Source organism: Rattus norvegicus, chromosome 19, assembly GCF_021556685.1.
Source record: "Rattus norvegicus strain SHRSP/BbbUtx chromosome 19, alternate assembly SHRSP_T2T, whole genome shotgun sequence".
Taxonomy (NCBI): Eukaryota; Metazoa; Chordata; class Mammalia; order Rodentia; family Muridae; genus Rattus; species Rattus norvegicus.
The window spans coordinates 57348649-57365009 of record NC_141552.1 but is presented as its reverse complement, the minus strand read 5'-3'; the positions used below and the strand labels follow the sequence as shown (position 1 = coordinate 57365009).

At 43.0% G+C, this 16361-nt stretch overlaps 1 protein-coding gene across 2 annotated transcripts in view; it reads right to left on the bottom strand.

Annotated features, from left to right (window-relative positions):
- Vat1l (vesicle amine transport 1-like) overlaps positions 1–16361 on the bottom strand; it is a 169322-nt gene that overhangs the window by 122923 nt on the left and 30038 nt on the right. For both annotated transcript variants that reach the window (NM_001400980.1, XM_087594893.1), the window contains exon 3: positions 13135–13350. In NM_001400980.1, coding sequence (NP_001387909.1) covers positions 13135–13350 — 216 coding nt within the window. The remainder of the gene's footprint in view (positions 1–13134; positions 13351–16361) is intronic.

The following is a 16361-nucleotide window of genomic DNA, read 5'->3' as shown; positions in this document are numbered from 1 at the left end:
AACTAGAAAGGCTAGGGTGAACCCCAAATCTGGCTTAGACTCTAGACTCTACTACAAAAGCTTCTGTTTACCTCTTAAACTTTTTGACTTTTTTCCTTGTGATTTCTTAATACTTTCTCTGAATATTCGTCAAGCTATGTGCTTGATGTGGCTCAAGGGACAAGATGGAGGAATGAAGGAGTGGCACTGTCTTTGCCTTGGTGGATGTGGCAGTTGGGGGTTTAATTTCAGATAGAACATTACAGTCAAGGGAAGATCCAGTCTGGTTTTGCCAGATTCCGTGAGAAGTAATCTGTTGGGTCTTCCCTCCTCCTGAAAATTCCTCAGCTCCTGGGTAGACCCAGATTATTCTCATTTTACAAGAGGAGTACCCAAAACAAGAAGCCAGGAGGAGAATCCATCTCATCTCACTCCAAGTGGAAATGAGGCTTCTGTTGGCATAGCCCACTCATCTACACAGCCAGACCCTTTCGAACTTTGAACCCCTACGCAGAGAGTTCACATACCAGTTCTCATTAGTCCCACAATGTAACCAACCTCAACCAACCAAGACACCTTTCTATGCCTTAGTTTCCTCTACTGAAATAGAACTGTAATAGTTTCTGTCTCCCAGACAATGAAGGGCTACTATAGAGCTCAATCTACTTGAGTATGTCTACTCTAAAGAGCTGATATATTTATTCAGCTAATATTGAGTGAAAGGATCTTGCCTCTGAGGCCAAACTCAACCTTTACAATATTTATGATAAAGATAGTTCTTCAAGTTAATCATGATATATGTGCAGGAGTTAAAAGCAACTAGAATACAGCTCTAGGAAGGCTTTGCCAGACCTGGGCAGAGCTTAGAAGAATATATAAATATCCCCCATGCCAGCAAATTGTTTAGATCTAGCATATTTAATATCTACATATCTAATGTGTTTAATATCTATCCAATATAAATCACATTTGTGGCTTAAGGGATCCATCCTCAATTTTGTCATCAAGTGTTTCTGAGGACGGAGAGTGGGGACCCTGTTCTATCACCTATCTCAGGAGCATGTTGGACATTCAGGAAAGCAAATGCTTGTCTCCCAGGGTTGGCAGTTAGAGGAGGTCTCAACCTCATTCCTGGCCCTTTTTGCTGATGTGAAGATGCAGTTAATTCTGGTGACGTCAATTATTCATGAAGGACATGGCAGGGCCACTTTGTTCTCTTTAAATTTTTAGCAGTTCTGTTTCCTATCATTGAAGGCCCTTAGGGACCAAGTGTCTCACCAGAGAAAAAGCTCCCTTGTTCTATGGCACAAAGTGAGGCAGGCAGAAAAGAACAAAGAGAGATGAAGGTGTTTTGGTAGTTCCCAGCCCTGAATACTTGGGCTCAATCTAACACTCTGACTAATGAACTCCATGGCTTTGTAAGCATCATTGATACTTTTAGTCCCAGTGATCACAACAGCTAAACTTTTGTTGGTGTTGACAGTATGACAAGTGCAGACCTAGGCTCACCAGTAATTGCTAAGGCAGACAGTAATCTTACTCCAAATTTACAGATGACGTGGTTGGGAAGATAAAAGAACTAAACAGAGGGATTTGAAACTGAGAGTTCACACTCTCTTTCCCTTGGTGTTACAGAGTTCAGCAGAGAAAACTTAACAGGAAATAAATAAATGTTTCAAAGCATCTAGTGCACAGAGTGACAGAAAATGGTAATGTCTTTTCCTCCTTCCAGTTCTGTGACTATTTGTACATAGCTGCAATTTAGGTCCCTGAATGATAAGACTAAGGATGCCAGAGAGGTAGAGGGGTGATGGGAGGACAGGCACAGAGTCCATGAGAATGGGTCTCATTCACCCACTATACGTATTAGATGTAGTCAAAAAGGTCTTAGAAAAGCATTGGCTGGCAGGATCAAGAGCTCCCCCAAACAGCCTAATAGATTAAATTTGATAAGAATTCTTGAGATGTTATTTTTCCTCCGTGATTAATTCAGTAACGAACCTCTTAGCAAACGCTTCATCTTAGAATATTTTTTTAAGTGATGAGCTTTTTGGTATATGACTATTTACTTATGAAGCATGATATATACAGAAAATAATGAGATATGAATTTTCTGGATTGAGGGGATGGGATGAGGCAAGTTGACTCTCATTTATCATTGCCAATATGCTGTGCCTGGTCTTCTGAATTGAGCATCGGCTTGTTTAGCACAGATAGAGAGCTTCTGAGTAGTATTGTTATGATTCATCATATAAACAAGGAAACTGAGACACTAAACAGTCGTTCAAGGCACTGGGCTTCCAACCCAGACTACAGATTTGACTACAGTGCTCAGGTTGGAATTATTAACCATGGTTGGGAAAGCTCAAGGAGAAGGATGATATAGACTGGGAAGAAGAAACATCAGACTCAACCTGTTAGGACTTCAGGGAACATAGGTGACTGGAAAAGGAGATCCTAGGGAATTGGGAGTGGTTTGTGATGGTACCAGTTTCTCTTCTTCCCCTTACTTACATGAAGTTCATCTTCAGTGGGGGCAGAGAATGGATGGGGCTGGGGAAGAAAGCGAAAATTATCAAAATTCCAGTTTAATGGAACATCACCCGGTTCAAAATGTCTCATGGGTTGAACTCAACACCTTCAAGAAACTGGGGAGAAAAATCATAGGAGATTCTGCTGGAAGAGACAGACGTGGAAGTGGTGTGTATTGTGGAGAGTCTGGCTATACCCCATCGTCGGCCCAACATCAGCACATCACCCCAGTTAGATCTGAGGGTGAGGCGTAGCCAGGTCAGCTTGAAAAGCAATCCCTGGCTGTGTGGCTTTTCATACAGAGGCGAGCACAGAGATGGGTGTGCGGCTAGCCATCTTTCCCTTTCCCTCTTTGGATGCTAAAGTCCTCCTGTTTCATGAAGGTAAAGACCTAAGAGAAGTGGCCAGATAGGAGCTTCAGGAGAATCCTGAAAATATTGGCAGCACACAAGAAGAGGGTAAGGATATCGAGCTTAATGTGAGAATGAGCCCTGTTATTACCCACTGTCCCCACCAATGACTACAGTCAAAGGTGTAAGGGCAGATTGGTGGGTTGTAGAGCCATTCTGGCCACAAGCAAAGAACTAAGAAAATGGAAAGTGGTGGGGCTGGACACATATTTCTGTGGTTAAAGTCCATATCATGTAAGCATCATGACTTAAATCTGAGTCCCCAGAATCAGTTTAACAGCCAAGTGTTGTAAGTGTGGTAGGATACACCAGCCATCCCATCACTCCTATGGTGAGACAGCAGGCAGAGGCAGGTAAATCCTCAAAAGCTTATGTGCCAACTAGCCTGGGGTATTCAGAAATGAACAACCAAAGAATGTTGTCCCAAGCAGTGTGGGAGACAAAGACTGACTTCCAAGCTTGTCTTCTGACATCCACATGCTTACCATGGAGCACACATGCACATAGCCATACATGCACACACATACATCATACACAGAAATTTAAAAATTAATTAAGCTAGCAGCAAACCACTGAACTGAGAACAGGACCCCTTGAGGGGAATTAGAGAAAGTATTCAAAGAGTTGAAGGAGCTTGCAACCCCATAAGAACAACAATGCCAACCAACCAGAGCTTCCAGGGACTAAACCACTACCGAAAGACTGACCCAGGGCTCCAACTGCCTATGTAGTAGAGAGTAGCCTTGTTGGGGCACCAGTGAAAAGGGAAGCCCTTGGTCCTGCCAAGGTTGGACCCCAAATGCAGGGGAATATGGGGGCAGTAAGGGAGATGTATGGGGGTAATGCCCATATGAGGGAGAGGGAGGGAAGAGGATGGGGGCTTATGAACAGGAAACCCGTAAGGGGAATAACATTTGAAATGTAAGTAAAGAATATATCTAATAAAAAGTTAAAAAAAATAAGAGGGGACCTTGTGAGCAGGAAATGGTTAAAACACTGCAGCAGTAACATAGGTGAGTGGTATTGGGGATGCAATGCGACTGCAGAAGGATGGGCTCCGAGTTACCTTCGGCTGTAACTTGACACAGCCCACAGTTGTAGGAAGAAGCTCAATTCAAGATGGGGATAGCAACTCCACAGGAAGAGCAAGAGAGCCAATTAACTTAAACCTGTGGGGGCTCTCAGCATCTGAACCACCAAGCAAAGAACATACATGGGCTGGGCCTAGGCCTCCCCAGTCCCATGTAGCAGATGTGCAGCTCGGCCTTCAGGGGGGTCCCAAACAATCAGAACAGGGGCTACCCCAAAAGCTGTTGCCTATTCTTGGGATATGTTCTACCAACTCAGTTGCCTTGTCTGGCCTCAGTGGGAGAGGAAGCACCTAATTCACAGAGACGTGGGTTACCACAGTGTGTGTGTGTGTGTGTGTGTGTGTGTGTGTGTGTGTACTCAGAACCATCCACTCAGAGGATAGGGGGATGGGAATGGGGATTTGGGAAGAATTCCAAGAGGGGTGACTGGGAAAAGGCAGTGAGCAGGATGTAAAGTACATACATAAAAAATAAAACAAAAATTTAAAATATTGCTTCAATCACATTGGCCTTTAGCCATGTCTATAAGCCATTCTTCTGACTGATGAGGGTGGTCTCAGCTCTGGGCAGGTGGTCCTGGGTTGTATAAGAAAGCTGGTTATTGATAGCCATGGACAGCAAGCTGGTAAGCAGCTTCCTCTATGCTTTCTGTCTGAGTTTTACTGGCCAGTGAAGTTCCTGCCTTCCTTGAGCTCCCACTTAGGCTTCCATCACCAACACATTTTAACAGGATGAAAAGAACCTTTTCTCCCCAAGTTGCATTTGGTCATATTTATCAGAAGCAACAGAAACCAAGACAAGATGGATGGGGAGAGGTTGGTGGAGAGGGAAATATGCTGTTGTCTGGGATTCTCTAACCAAAGGCATGCATGCCCTCTGCTTCTAAGGAAAGCCCAACCCACCTCCATTTCTAATAAAGCTCCCTATCCCCATCATCAGCTTATCCTAAATGCGCTTCTCACAAAGTCTCCTGCTTCCACAACGATCCAGTTCACCGCCATGAAGAGGTAGCTTCCTGATTCCACACCCTCCTCTCTCCCAGGTCTGTTCTCTGTTATAAACATTCCTGTTAGCCTGTGTCTCCTTCCGAGCCCACAACCAAGCTATCTATGGGATCATTTTAATGCATATGTCTGCTTTTGATTTATGGGACTTCTCACTGAAGGGGAGGATCTGTTTTATTCCTTGTTCAACTTCTAGTGCATAAATCAAGGTCTTGAATGAAGTGAATTTGCACAATCTACGTACTGAATTGTATGAGTGAGCGGATGAATGAATCCCGGGATTTGGAAAGGACAGCATATCAGAGAAGAGCTTGTTAAAGTTCTTAGGTTGGAGGCTTGAGCAGTTGTGTCAATGCTGGTGCCTTTCATGATCAATCATGGTTTTGTTTTCAACAAAATACTCTTCTACTGAAATCTGCCCAGAGAGAATTCTCTCTGCTCCCTGGCTGCTGGGATCTCTGCTCTACCATGCCCTCCCCATCACAATGCAATGAGATCCTTAGAAAGAACAACTTTTCCCCATTGAGAAGAGTCCTATATCAAAACTGACTCTTGCTGAAATAGTGTCAATTGTCCATTTGACAGAACCTAGAGGGGGCAGCCCTTTGGACCTGTCTATGAGAGATTATTTTGATTGAATTAATATAAGATGGGAAGACTTGTCACTATGGGTGGTACCACTCCCTAGCTAGCATCCTGGACCATATAAATGGAGAAAGGGAGCTGACAGCGCAAACCTGTCATTCTGTTTCCTGATTGTGGTTACGAGGTTACCAGCTGTTTCCATCTTCTGCTGCTATGACCTTTCCACCATGACAGACACTACCCTTGAACTGTGGATCAAAAAAACTCTCTTTCCCTTAAGTTGCTTTTGTCTGTATATTTTTAAAAATCAGGGCAACAAGAAAATAAACAGAGGTGTTACCCTACATACCTAAATTCAACACACGATGCTAAAGAATCATGAATCTGTCATTTAGAAGGGGAATCACCAGTGCTGGGCATGTGGGATGATTTGGTGGATACTTAGGGTGCTTCAGCAAAGAATCCCCATTCCCTTTTGTGGTTGCTTCTCTTCAAAGGTCGAATGATATGGGGAGATACTTCATTCATACTGAATGGAGTGCAGTCATTGAGCTGTAGTCAGTAAGCTAAAAATTTCCCTTTCCAAGATCCATGGACAGATCAGCTTTTCACAGCTTGCTTCTCTTGTATTCTCTTGTAGTCTCTCCCTCTCTCTCCCTCTCTCTCTCCCTCTCTCTCTCCCTCTTTCTCTCTCCCTCTTTCTCCCTCTCTCTCCCTCTCTCTCCCTCTCTCCCTTCCCCTCTCTCTCCCTTACTATTTCTGTCTCCATCTATTCTTTCTCCTCCCCTTTCACTTTTTTCCTCCTCCTTCCCCTCTTCCTTTCTCTCCTCCTCCCTTTCCTCCTTCCTCTCCTCCTACTCTTCTTCCTCCTAATGTCTTGGCTTGGAAGCCATGCATAAAACCTCATTCACATCTAGGAAAGAGTTGCAGATGCTTCATCCAGTCCTTCTAATTTGCAACAAAAGCCAGGATTGGTGGACATCTAGTTGTTTTCTCTTTGCTTGGGGAAAATGAGAGACTGATGTGGCAGGGCTGAAGAAAATACAAAGACTTTGAAAATCCATTTCCCTTAGCCAAGGATCCCCTAGCTGAAATTGTCCACCTTTCCCCCTCCTCTTTACATTAGAACAGTTTTGGTGTTTTAAAGAGGTAGAAAAGAGAGTATAGAGACTTTTCATATAACCATTACCATGCTGTCCTTAAATGCGATGCCTTCCACTGTAGGATATATTCATCTGAACTAGGGAATCAACATCATATTAACTAAACTGGAGAGGTTCTTTGAATTTCACCAGTTTTCCCTTTCGGCTGTACTCTCCATCCCAGGACCTGATCTAGGGTGCCATATTGTACTTCCACATTTTCATAGTTTGATTTCCTGTTGCTTTGATAAAACACTCAAAGGCAATGTTACTTACAGGCTCCCTCAGTCCGATCTCCTATGTCATCCAGGCCCTCCTCCCCAGGAATGACACTATGCCCAGTGGGCTGGTCCCTCCCACATCACTCAATAAGAAAATCCCCCCACACACTTGTTCATGGGCCACTCTGATACAGACAATTCCTCAATCGTGATTCTCTCTTTTGGAGACATGTCTAGTGCCAACACATGAATCCTGTCCTCTTTGTCCCTTCTCATATGCAACTGCTTCTGAGGTGCTCTTTGCCTTTTTAATTTTCCTTTTCTTGTCAGGTTTGGGGAGTATACTGGTCAGATATTTTGAAGGGATATTCTCTTTGATCTGAGCTTGTATGATGCTTTGTGATCAAACTATAAATTTGAGTAGAAGCGACATGTCGGTTTGTCGCTTATTTTTAAAAGTATGATATAAGAATGAGAGTAAACCTTGGTTTGCATCAAATATTTGCCAGAAGTTATTCAGCCATTCTTATTCCTGGTACTATAACTATAAAGGTGAGCTTCTCTGCATCTGTTCTCTCCTTCACTCCTTCCAAATCTCTATGCCTTCACCATCCCTCCCATTTTTCTCTCTTTCTCTGTCCCTACCCCTTCATTCCTCTCCCTTTCTCTGGGGAATTAACGGGCTTTATGTCAAGCATAATTTTAACCCATTTTCCCCTTTTCATGTGATGTCATAAGACAGACAATGGCATTTCCACTTTATAGATTTTTAAATTGCTCACAATCATCCAGACAGATCTGTTTGTTGAATTTATGGCTTTTGACCACACAACCATCCATGCTTTCTATTAGATAGCAGCTTAGACCATGAAACACTGCTCAGGAGAAACCGTCTGAAAGGAAATCCTTATGACTATAAAGATTCTTCCGTAGCAGTCACAAAAGGAGTTGCCTAGACACGGACTGCTGGATGGCTTCTCAGAGGAGGTGACATATGAGTCATGTAAGAAGATGATTCTGGAAAGAAGAAATAGGACTAAGGAAGCACAGGTGTTCAGAGTGCTTGGCGTGCTCTGAGGAAAGTGAGCAGGTCAGCACAGCTGGAAGGAAATAGGGGAGGGGGATGTTAATTTGGCATCATCTTTTCCTGGAATCCTTTACTGAGGAGCTCTGTAAAGGTCAGAGGCCAGCCTTCTCATCTCCTTGTCTCTCTGATGCTAGTGGCAAGTTGGCTTAGCATCAAGAGCATGAAGCACAAGGTCAAGAGGATGGGCGCGCACTACGACTGGGACATGGATACTCCTATCACGCTCTATCCATCAGCTCCTATATCTGTCAAATGGAGACGACACTCACTGGTATCACTGCTTAGATATGATGGGGAAAATTCAAAGTAGAGAACATCCAACCTCACAAGTCGATGCAAATGGCTTCCCAGAAGATCTGGCTTGACTATGCCACATCCAGAACTGAAGCACACCGCAAGTCACAATGCCCAAACTCAGAACTTCATCAGCAAAGCATTAGGAATGGGGTTTGGAACCTGCCCATGTATTTCCTGACAGGAGTCCCGCACCATTGCTTATTTTGTTACTTTCATTTATGGGCTCATGAACCAATTTTCTACCAGTTTCTCAAGATTTGATTAGGGGCATTACCATCTGCAGCCATCTGGTCATTCTATAGTCAGAGGAAATTGATGTGTCTAAGGCTTTGATGGAGCAGTGGCTACATTTGGGCCACTCCAGTGACCACACATCCTGCTCTGGTATGAATTATTTCCCAATGCCCAATTATAGTTCTGTAAAATCACAGCCTAAGTTGGTGTTCTTTATGAGCTATCTGCAAAATTTCCACCCCAACCTTTACTGCAAAGCTGACAGAAATCTTGGCACTAGCAAGACTCTATTTTATAGAAACTCAATTTAGGCAGTTTTATCCTGATGAGGTTTAATCTTTCCAATCACATCAATAGCAAGCTAGAATATATATATCTAAGCCACGGTCTCACAGCTTTTTAAATGTCTATATTTATTCCTGAAAGTTAACTAAATAATTGTGTGTGTATATATGTGTGTATGTATGTGTGTGTATCTCTATGTGTGTGTACATATGTGTGCATCCATGTGGAGGCCAAAGGTCATTCTTCAGGAATTCTTACTGGCTTGGAATTTGCCAAGTAGTTATGGACTGGCTGCCCCTAAATGTCCCTGTCTCTACCTCCTTGGCTTCAGATTTTTTGTATAGGTTCTTGGAGATCAAACCCAGGACTACATGCTCACATGGTGAGCACTTTACTGACAGCCATTTTCCCCAGTCCTGAGTTTCCTCAGTCTGGGTTGCTGAGTGGAAAAAGAATAGGTTTAGGATCATCCTGATAGGGTACAAATTGTATCTCTCTTTGGTTGCTTCATGTGCTTTTCTTAAGTCACAGTGGTATTTCCACTGTGAGGGGTAGTCCAGGAGAAATGGCTTCTGTGACACATTACTACATAGTTAGGAGCTCCCAAAACATGTCTTTCTTATAGTATGCCTCTGGAAATCTGACGTCTGAAGTGCATTTCACTCAGCTGAAACCATCATGTTCGTTTCATTCCATGGGCTCAAGATTCTGTGTCTCTCTCAGCATCTAGAGGCCATCCAGTTTCTTTGGCTTATAGTCCCACTGACCCTGACTCTTCAGCTTCTCTCTTCTAGCTTCAAAAGCTCTTGAGATTAAATAGGGATCAGCCCCAATCAGATAACTTCTCCATCTCAAGCTCTTACCCTAATCAGATCATTAAAATTCCCTTTAGTATGTAAGAGAACACATTTAAAGGGGCCAGAGACTTGGGTATCTTCAGGTATTATCCCGCCTATCACAGCAATTGTACACCGTGTGGCTGAGATAGTATTGGGGAATACTTCCAGTTCTTCTCCAAGGGTGTCACAGATAGTGCACACGAACTTGAGGAGGCTTCCAGAGCATCTGTAGAGTCACCAGACACTGTCTTAGGAGAAATCTGGTTCTAAGTTGGAGGACTCACTCATCTTTCCGAATGTGGGATGGAGGTAGTCTAGGCCTTCCCCAGGCCAGCCTTCATTTCTTCAAGACAGTGTCACCCGCTGCCCAACATGTATGGCTGTCTGTGTATGTAAGTAAGTAAGTCCTCAGTCCACCCTCTTTCCTTTAACAGTGACCTTGAATTGTGTCACTATGTCTATCAATTTGGTTTGGGAAAAAATGTCCTTCAAGAGGAGAGACAGGAGACCCAACTCCACCTTTAAATCTTTCTAAAGATGAAGCCAGACTGCATCTTCTTGGTTCTCACTTGTTGACTCTCACTGAATTTTATTTTACTTCAGTGCCATCAGACAGTCTTGGTAGCACAGCATGAGGAGAGTTCATGGGAACACAGTACGTGCTGAAGCAGCTCTACAGAAGAGTCTCATGGCTTCCCCACATATGTTCTTCATGAGAAACCACAGAAGGACAGCCACATAGTCTTCAAACCAGTATTTTTCTGGCTAATGGGTTGGGTTCCATCAAACGAGCATAGCTTTCTTTCATCAATGATCATTTCCCTTACTTTTACCAGCTATTAGGAGACCAACAGAGAAAACTGTTGTCCATCTCAAACAAAGCATTAACACAAATTATATGTATTGTGCCCATTAACTTATTTTCCTCCTCCTAATGTTCCTTTACTATAATCTCTTCACCTCTTTCTCATCTTAGTTATTGTTGGTAATATCAGCAATCTCAGAATGAGGCAGTGTAAAAATCATGGTGAGTTCCCAAGAGCTTCTTTTCACATAGGAGAAATGTACTCTTGATGTGCGTCCATTTGTTCTCAGTGCGAAAAGAAAGAGGGGAAGAGAACCAGTGCTGGTCTATGCAAATGGGACGTTCAGGTTTGCTTTCTGTTGTCATGATAAAACATTCTAACCAAAAGCAGCGTGGTAAGAAGAGGTCCATGTGGATTACACTTCCAGGTAACCATTCGCCATTGAGGGAAGTTGTGGCAGGAACTCAAGGCAGGAACTCAAGGCAGGAACCTGGAGAGAGGAACTGAAGCAGAGACCACAGGGGAATGCTGCTTGCTTGATAGCTCAGTCCACGAGACTGGGCATCTCAGCAGTCCCAGTTCGAAGGCCTTGAGGATTTCTGGGGAGCTACTGCTCTTTAGTTGACATTGAAAGCCTAAGAAATTGGTTCTACTATCATAGGAAAGAATGTTGCAGCAGTAAGAAAGGTGGACTCTCAGCAAGAGTGCAGGCAAGAAGGCAAATGCAAGATGCATCTTCTACGTCTTTTTTTTTTTTAATCTTGGTTGCTCTTGGAAGATGCTGCCCATATTTAGGGTGGCCTTCCTGATTAAAATCACCTGAATAAGAAAGTCTCAGTAATAGCCAGGAACTGGTATTGTAGTTGATCCCAGAGCCAACAAGAAATTGTCAAGTGAGTGTAATGAACCATCATACAGCCCTTGCCAGAATTGAAGCCAGCACCACCATACAGATGGGTGCTTCCGCTGGCAACATAAAAACATCCTCACACTTTGTACGCAGAACACACTGCAACCATAAATGCCAGCTTTCTAAACAGCCTGCTTGCCCTCAGCAGATTGCTGGAATGGAAATCCATCTCCTTTCTAGTGGGCACTCAGTTTTATTCCATTTTCACTAGTGGCCAGAAGAAATCAGTAAATTTGTGAGTGAGATTAAAGATCTCTTCCTAAGATGTTCGGAAATTTCACACCCTTGCTTTTGGTAGTGAAGCTATAGAAAATGCATTCTGCATGCGAGGAAATGTAGAAAAGATATTAATGGGATGGAAAAACTACTCTGGTAAGGCGCTTGCCACACAAGCATGAAGCTCTGGGTTCCATCTTCAGCATCTGTGGTGGTTTGTATAATTGAGGTGCAGGGGCTGTAGACAGGAGGATCCCCAGGGCTTGCTGTACAGGCAGCCTTGGTAAATAGGGAGCATCAGGTTCCGTGACAGACTTTGTTTCAAAAAATAAGGTGAGGAATGACTGAAGACACTTGATGATCCACTGTCAACCCGTCTCACACACACACACACACACACACACACACACACACACACACACAGAGAGAGAGAGAGAGAGAGAGAGAGAGAGAGAGAGAGAGAGAGAGAGAGAGAGAGCGAGCGAGCGTGTGTTTGCTTTACACTTCAGAAAATTCTGGTAAGCATCAAAAGTCAAGGTTTTTATTTTAAATCACTATTAACAAGTTTATAGTTACAATATCTGGGATAGATTCAATCATAAGGTTTCATATCAGAGGCCATCAAATGGAATCACAACTTTAGAAACCTCTCGATACTTTTAGATTGTACCTTCTCTTCTGAATTTATGCATCCATAGATTCTAGAGCATGGCATGTGCCTAATGACTATTTTTTGAGTTAGTAATACCGCCTACTCTCACAAAGATGAATGTTCCAGTCAATCCTCAGTAGAGCACGCCAAGCCTAGTACTTGTCCACACGGAGACATACAGTATGCATTGGACATGAACACCAGCAAATTGAAACCATAGAAGAAAAACCTACCATTCCTGAACTATAGAGGCAGAAATTGATTTCCTTCATTGACCCACTTAGCAAAGATACTTCTGAGAGATTGCACATAGAATACTCCCATGTATGACACTCTCCTGGGTGACCTAAGGGTCATGTGCAATTCTCAGCGTGACAGGTTAACCTCTGTCCTCATATTTTGCATTTAACAACATATACCAGAGCACGAGTGCATTAGAATGTTACTACAAGAATCATGTCAAATGCTGCAATTAGTTGAAAAGGTTATTACCCACTATCTTGTCATGTTATGTGGTATTGGTAGGAAGTGAAGTGAGTAGGTATCTTGTAATGTTCAACACAGCACTTCATTATCAGTGTCTCTCTACAAAAGCCACGCCTGAGACCATTGTGCCCTCACATGACATTCTGAGACCACCCTAAGCCACAGAGACCATCTCTGAGCCTTAACCTAACCCCACTACAATAACCTATAGAGGTTTTTGCGATTCACCCAAGCGCCACTCATATTGTAGATCATTCCTACCAATGACCACAACTCGAATAAGAACTGCATTATCAGTTTCAACTCCATTGATACCATCGTGACTTTGAAGAAATTGAACCATAAGCAGCAAACTTACCACCCCACCGCCAGCTGAGTGAACGAGCACAGACATCCCTTCACGGAGGTTGGCAATCTCAAAGAGCATCGTGTAGGCGGTGACAAAGTTCATGGGGAAGGCAGCGGCCTCAGAGAAACTCATGTCATCTGGGATCTTGTAGACAAACTCCACTGGAGTGCAGACCACCTCAGCCCAGGCATTGTAGTTGACAAATGCCATAACACGGTCTCCAATCTGGGAATAAAGAAACACAAGGTTAAATGGGGTTCTGAGAAGGACCAGAGGCATCGGGAGCTGTCCATGGTACATAATGCGCACAGTGTTTCTCCTATATAATAACCATAGACCCTTTCTCCCAGTGCATATACACCATGAGCTTCATAGAAATCCTTACGATTTTCATATTTATTTTTTGATGAAACAAACTCTTTTGTATTTATTTGCAGTTAAAAACTCAAGTCAACTGCTATAAATAATATTATTTACTGAGCCATTGAGAGCTCTGGACCTCTGGATCTGGAGATCAGGAGCTACCTACCCATCTGCCCTGCTGCCATTTCCTCTCACAGCCACAAATTTGGGGAAAGTCATTCTGTTCCTGGAATAATTCTCCTCTTCTTCTACTCTTTCTCCTCTTCCTCATCCTTCTCCTCTTCTTCCTCTTCTACCCCCTTCCTTATTTCTTCTTCTCAAACCATGGCATGTACTCCAGGATGGACTAAAACTTGCTATGTGGCTGAGGATAACCTTGAACTCTGATTCTCCTGTCTCCACCTTCCAAGAAGTGGTATTCTAGGCATACAACAGAAGATCTGCTTTTTTATATAGTGCTGAGGACTTCAAATCACTACCCCCTACATGCTAGATTAGCATTCTATTAACTGAGCTATGCTTTTGTCTTCTGTCACTAGAATTCTGAAGATTTTCTAGGTGTGAGCAGAGGCTGAGCTGTATTGGTACACATGATAAAATAGAAGGACAATACAGTTCTCCCTCTCTCCTTCCCAAACCGCCGTCTGCCTGCACCATATACCCTTACTTTAAGGCTTTTATTAGCCCTCACATCCAAGTGCCCCTGGACTTACACCCTGGCTTGGAAACTGTCTTCTCCAAAAGTTGTTCTATTCACACATTTGATTATAACAGAAAGGAAACATTTACTGAACAGAAGTAATTATATAGTACACACTAAACTCTAATTTTCATATTACATTGGTTATTTAGTCTCCATGACAGCTTTCTGGGGGTATCCGTCTCACTATGCACATGTTGAAACTGAGGGTGTGTTCTATCTCTGGCCCGAGGTCACTGAGGCAAAGAGCTGTCCATCATATAATCTTTTCACGACATCACAATGTTCTCCTGCCATGATTGTTTATTAAAGCCCCTTCTCAGTCCTTGAGTTCCAAGAACAGGTGATAGAATAGTGAATGAATTAAAATCCACATTCTTCAATTGTTCATATTCTCTGAAAAACTGCAGGTGGCAAATACTCTGAGTGGCAGGGCTTAGGAGGTAATTCTATTTGGAAGGAATATCTTAGTGGAAAATAAGCTCTTAGGCTGATGGCATGAGAATGGGGGTTGTTTCAAACATTATTCCAAAGGAGTAAAGACCATGTTTTCCTGTATGAAAGGGTTGGTGCAGTGCAAATGATTCCACAGTAATCTGCTTCCTAAGACCAGATAGCTCTGTGTATTGGGAATAAGGTGGGTATAACCTCACTTTGTGAATTCCACCATCCTTATAACAACTTATTGATGTACCCTGGCACCTATCAGACCTTGGTTAAGAGAAGCTCAATTAAATATGTCATAAGAACTATAGAGGTAGGAATCACATTTATAGTGTTCCTCACATCTCTGTCCCAGAATCAGTGAATCCCTGCAGGAGCTGAAATAGCTCAATTCAGGAGAGATATCTGAGTCACCAAAACTCTGGTGGGCTTACCAGCAATAGGACCAATATAGAGCAGGTCTATTTGCTCTGAGACAGCAATTAATTACCACAGTGATCTGATGGCTGGGCACAGAGGGGTGTCTAATATTTCCATCTTTCCTTTTTCTCAGGAGATTTGGCTTAGACACGAATGGGTTCTCCTGTCTGACTCCTCTCTGGTCTAGACAGTGAGAGGTCCTTGGTCAAACTTATCTGTGGCTCTGGCTCAAACTTGCTTTCTTTTTGTCTCCTTCTCTCAGGTCTGTAAGTACTCCCATACTTACTGAATGCTGGATAGAAGAAGAAGTTCTCCACTTTGATGGGCATATTTTATATTTCAAGTTTAAACATAAATATATTTGATAATTTTGGGAGCTAGATGGGTTCTGGAATTAGAATCTCATGGATATTAAAATTTCCCTCCCATAAAAACCAAACCTAACATCTCCCAGGATATTTATGTCTACCTCCCAATTCCAAGACACTTTTGAACCTCTGCAACCAATGTATTAAAATCTTCCAAGGGCCATGGAGTCTAGGTTCTATCACCCTCCCCCACCCTCCACCAAGTGACATGTCATGCACTGCCAGTGTCAAGGTACCTTCTGACTCAGATATCATCTAACCACTCTATTTTGGTGACAAGAGAATCTTTGGTGACAAGATAAGGCAGGCTGGTTAAACTTCCCTGAGCACTAAGTGCAGGACTAGGAATTCAGAACACTCTCATTTATTTGTTTTTTATACCTAGATAGACTCCCTACCCATCTAGTTGATTGTGTTTATATCCAACCAGATCCCAGGATTATTGATCCTCATGGACATAAAGCTTGGTAGAGGATAGAGCCATAAGAACACACAGGCATGAACTGAACAAGAGAAATTAGGCTTCGGGTGAATCAGAAGAAGAGCACTAGATGGGAACAATGATGAGCAATGTGTACTGGATGTAGGGCACATGAAGGCGCTTTCCTAAAGGTTTCCTGTGGTTTGATGCACGCAAAACATTGGCGAACTCCATGAAAGGCACGGGTAGCCACTGCACTCCTATCAATAGTTGGCCTATGCCAACACTGTGAAAAGGGAGAGGAAAAGAGCAATCTTTTTGATTTTGTTTTTTAAAGCAGCACATCATTATTAAAGATGAATGGGAACAGCAGAAGAAACACTTAACAGTTTGTATGAGTCACCAGGTGCTAGATAAATGCAAACATTTGGGGATTTGAAACATGAGCTCTTTGTATTACAGCTTTCGAAAGGAGCAGATTTGTTACGGTCAGTGTCATTTCCCAAGAATGAATGGCTTT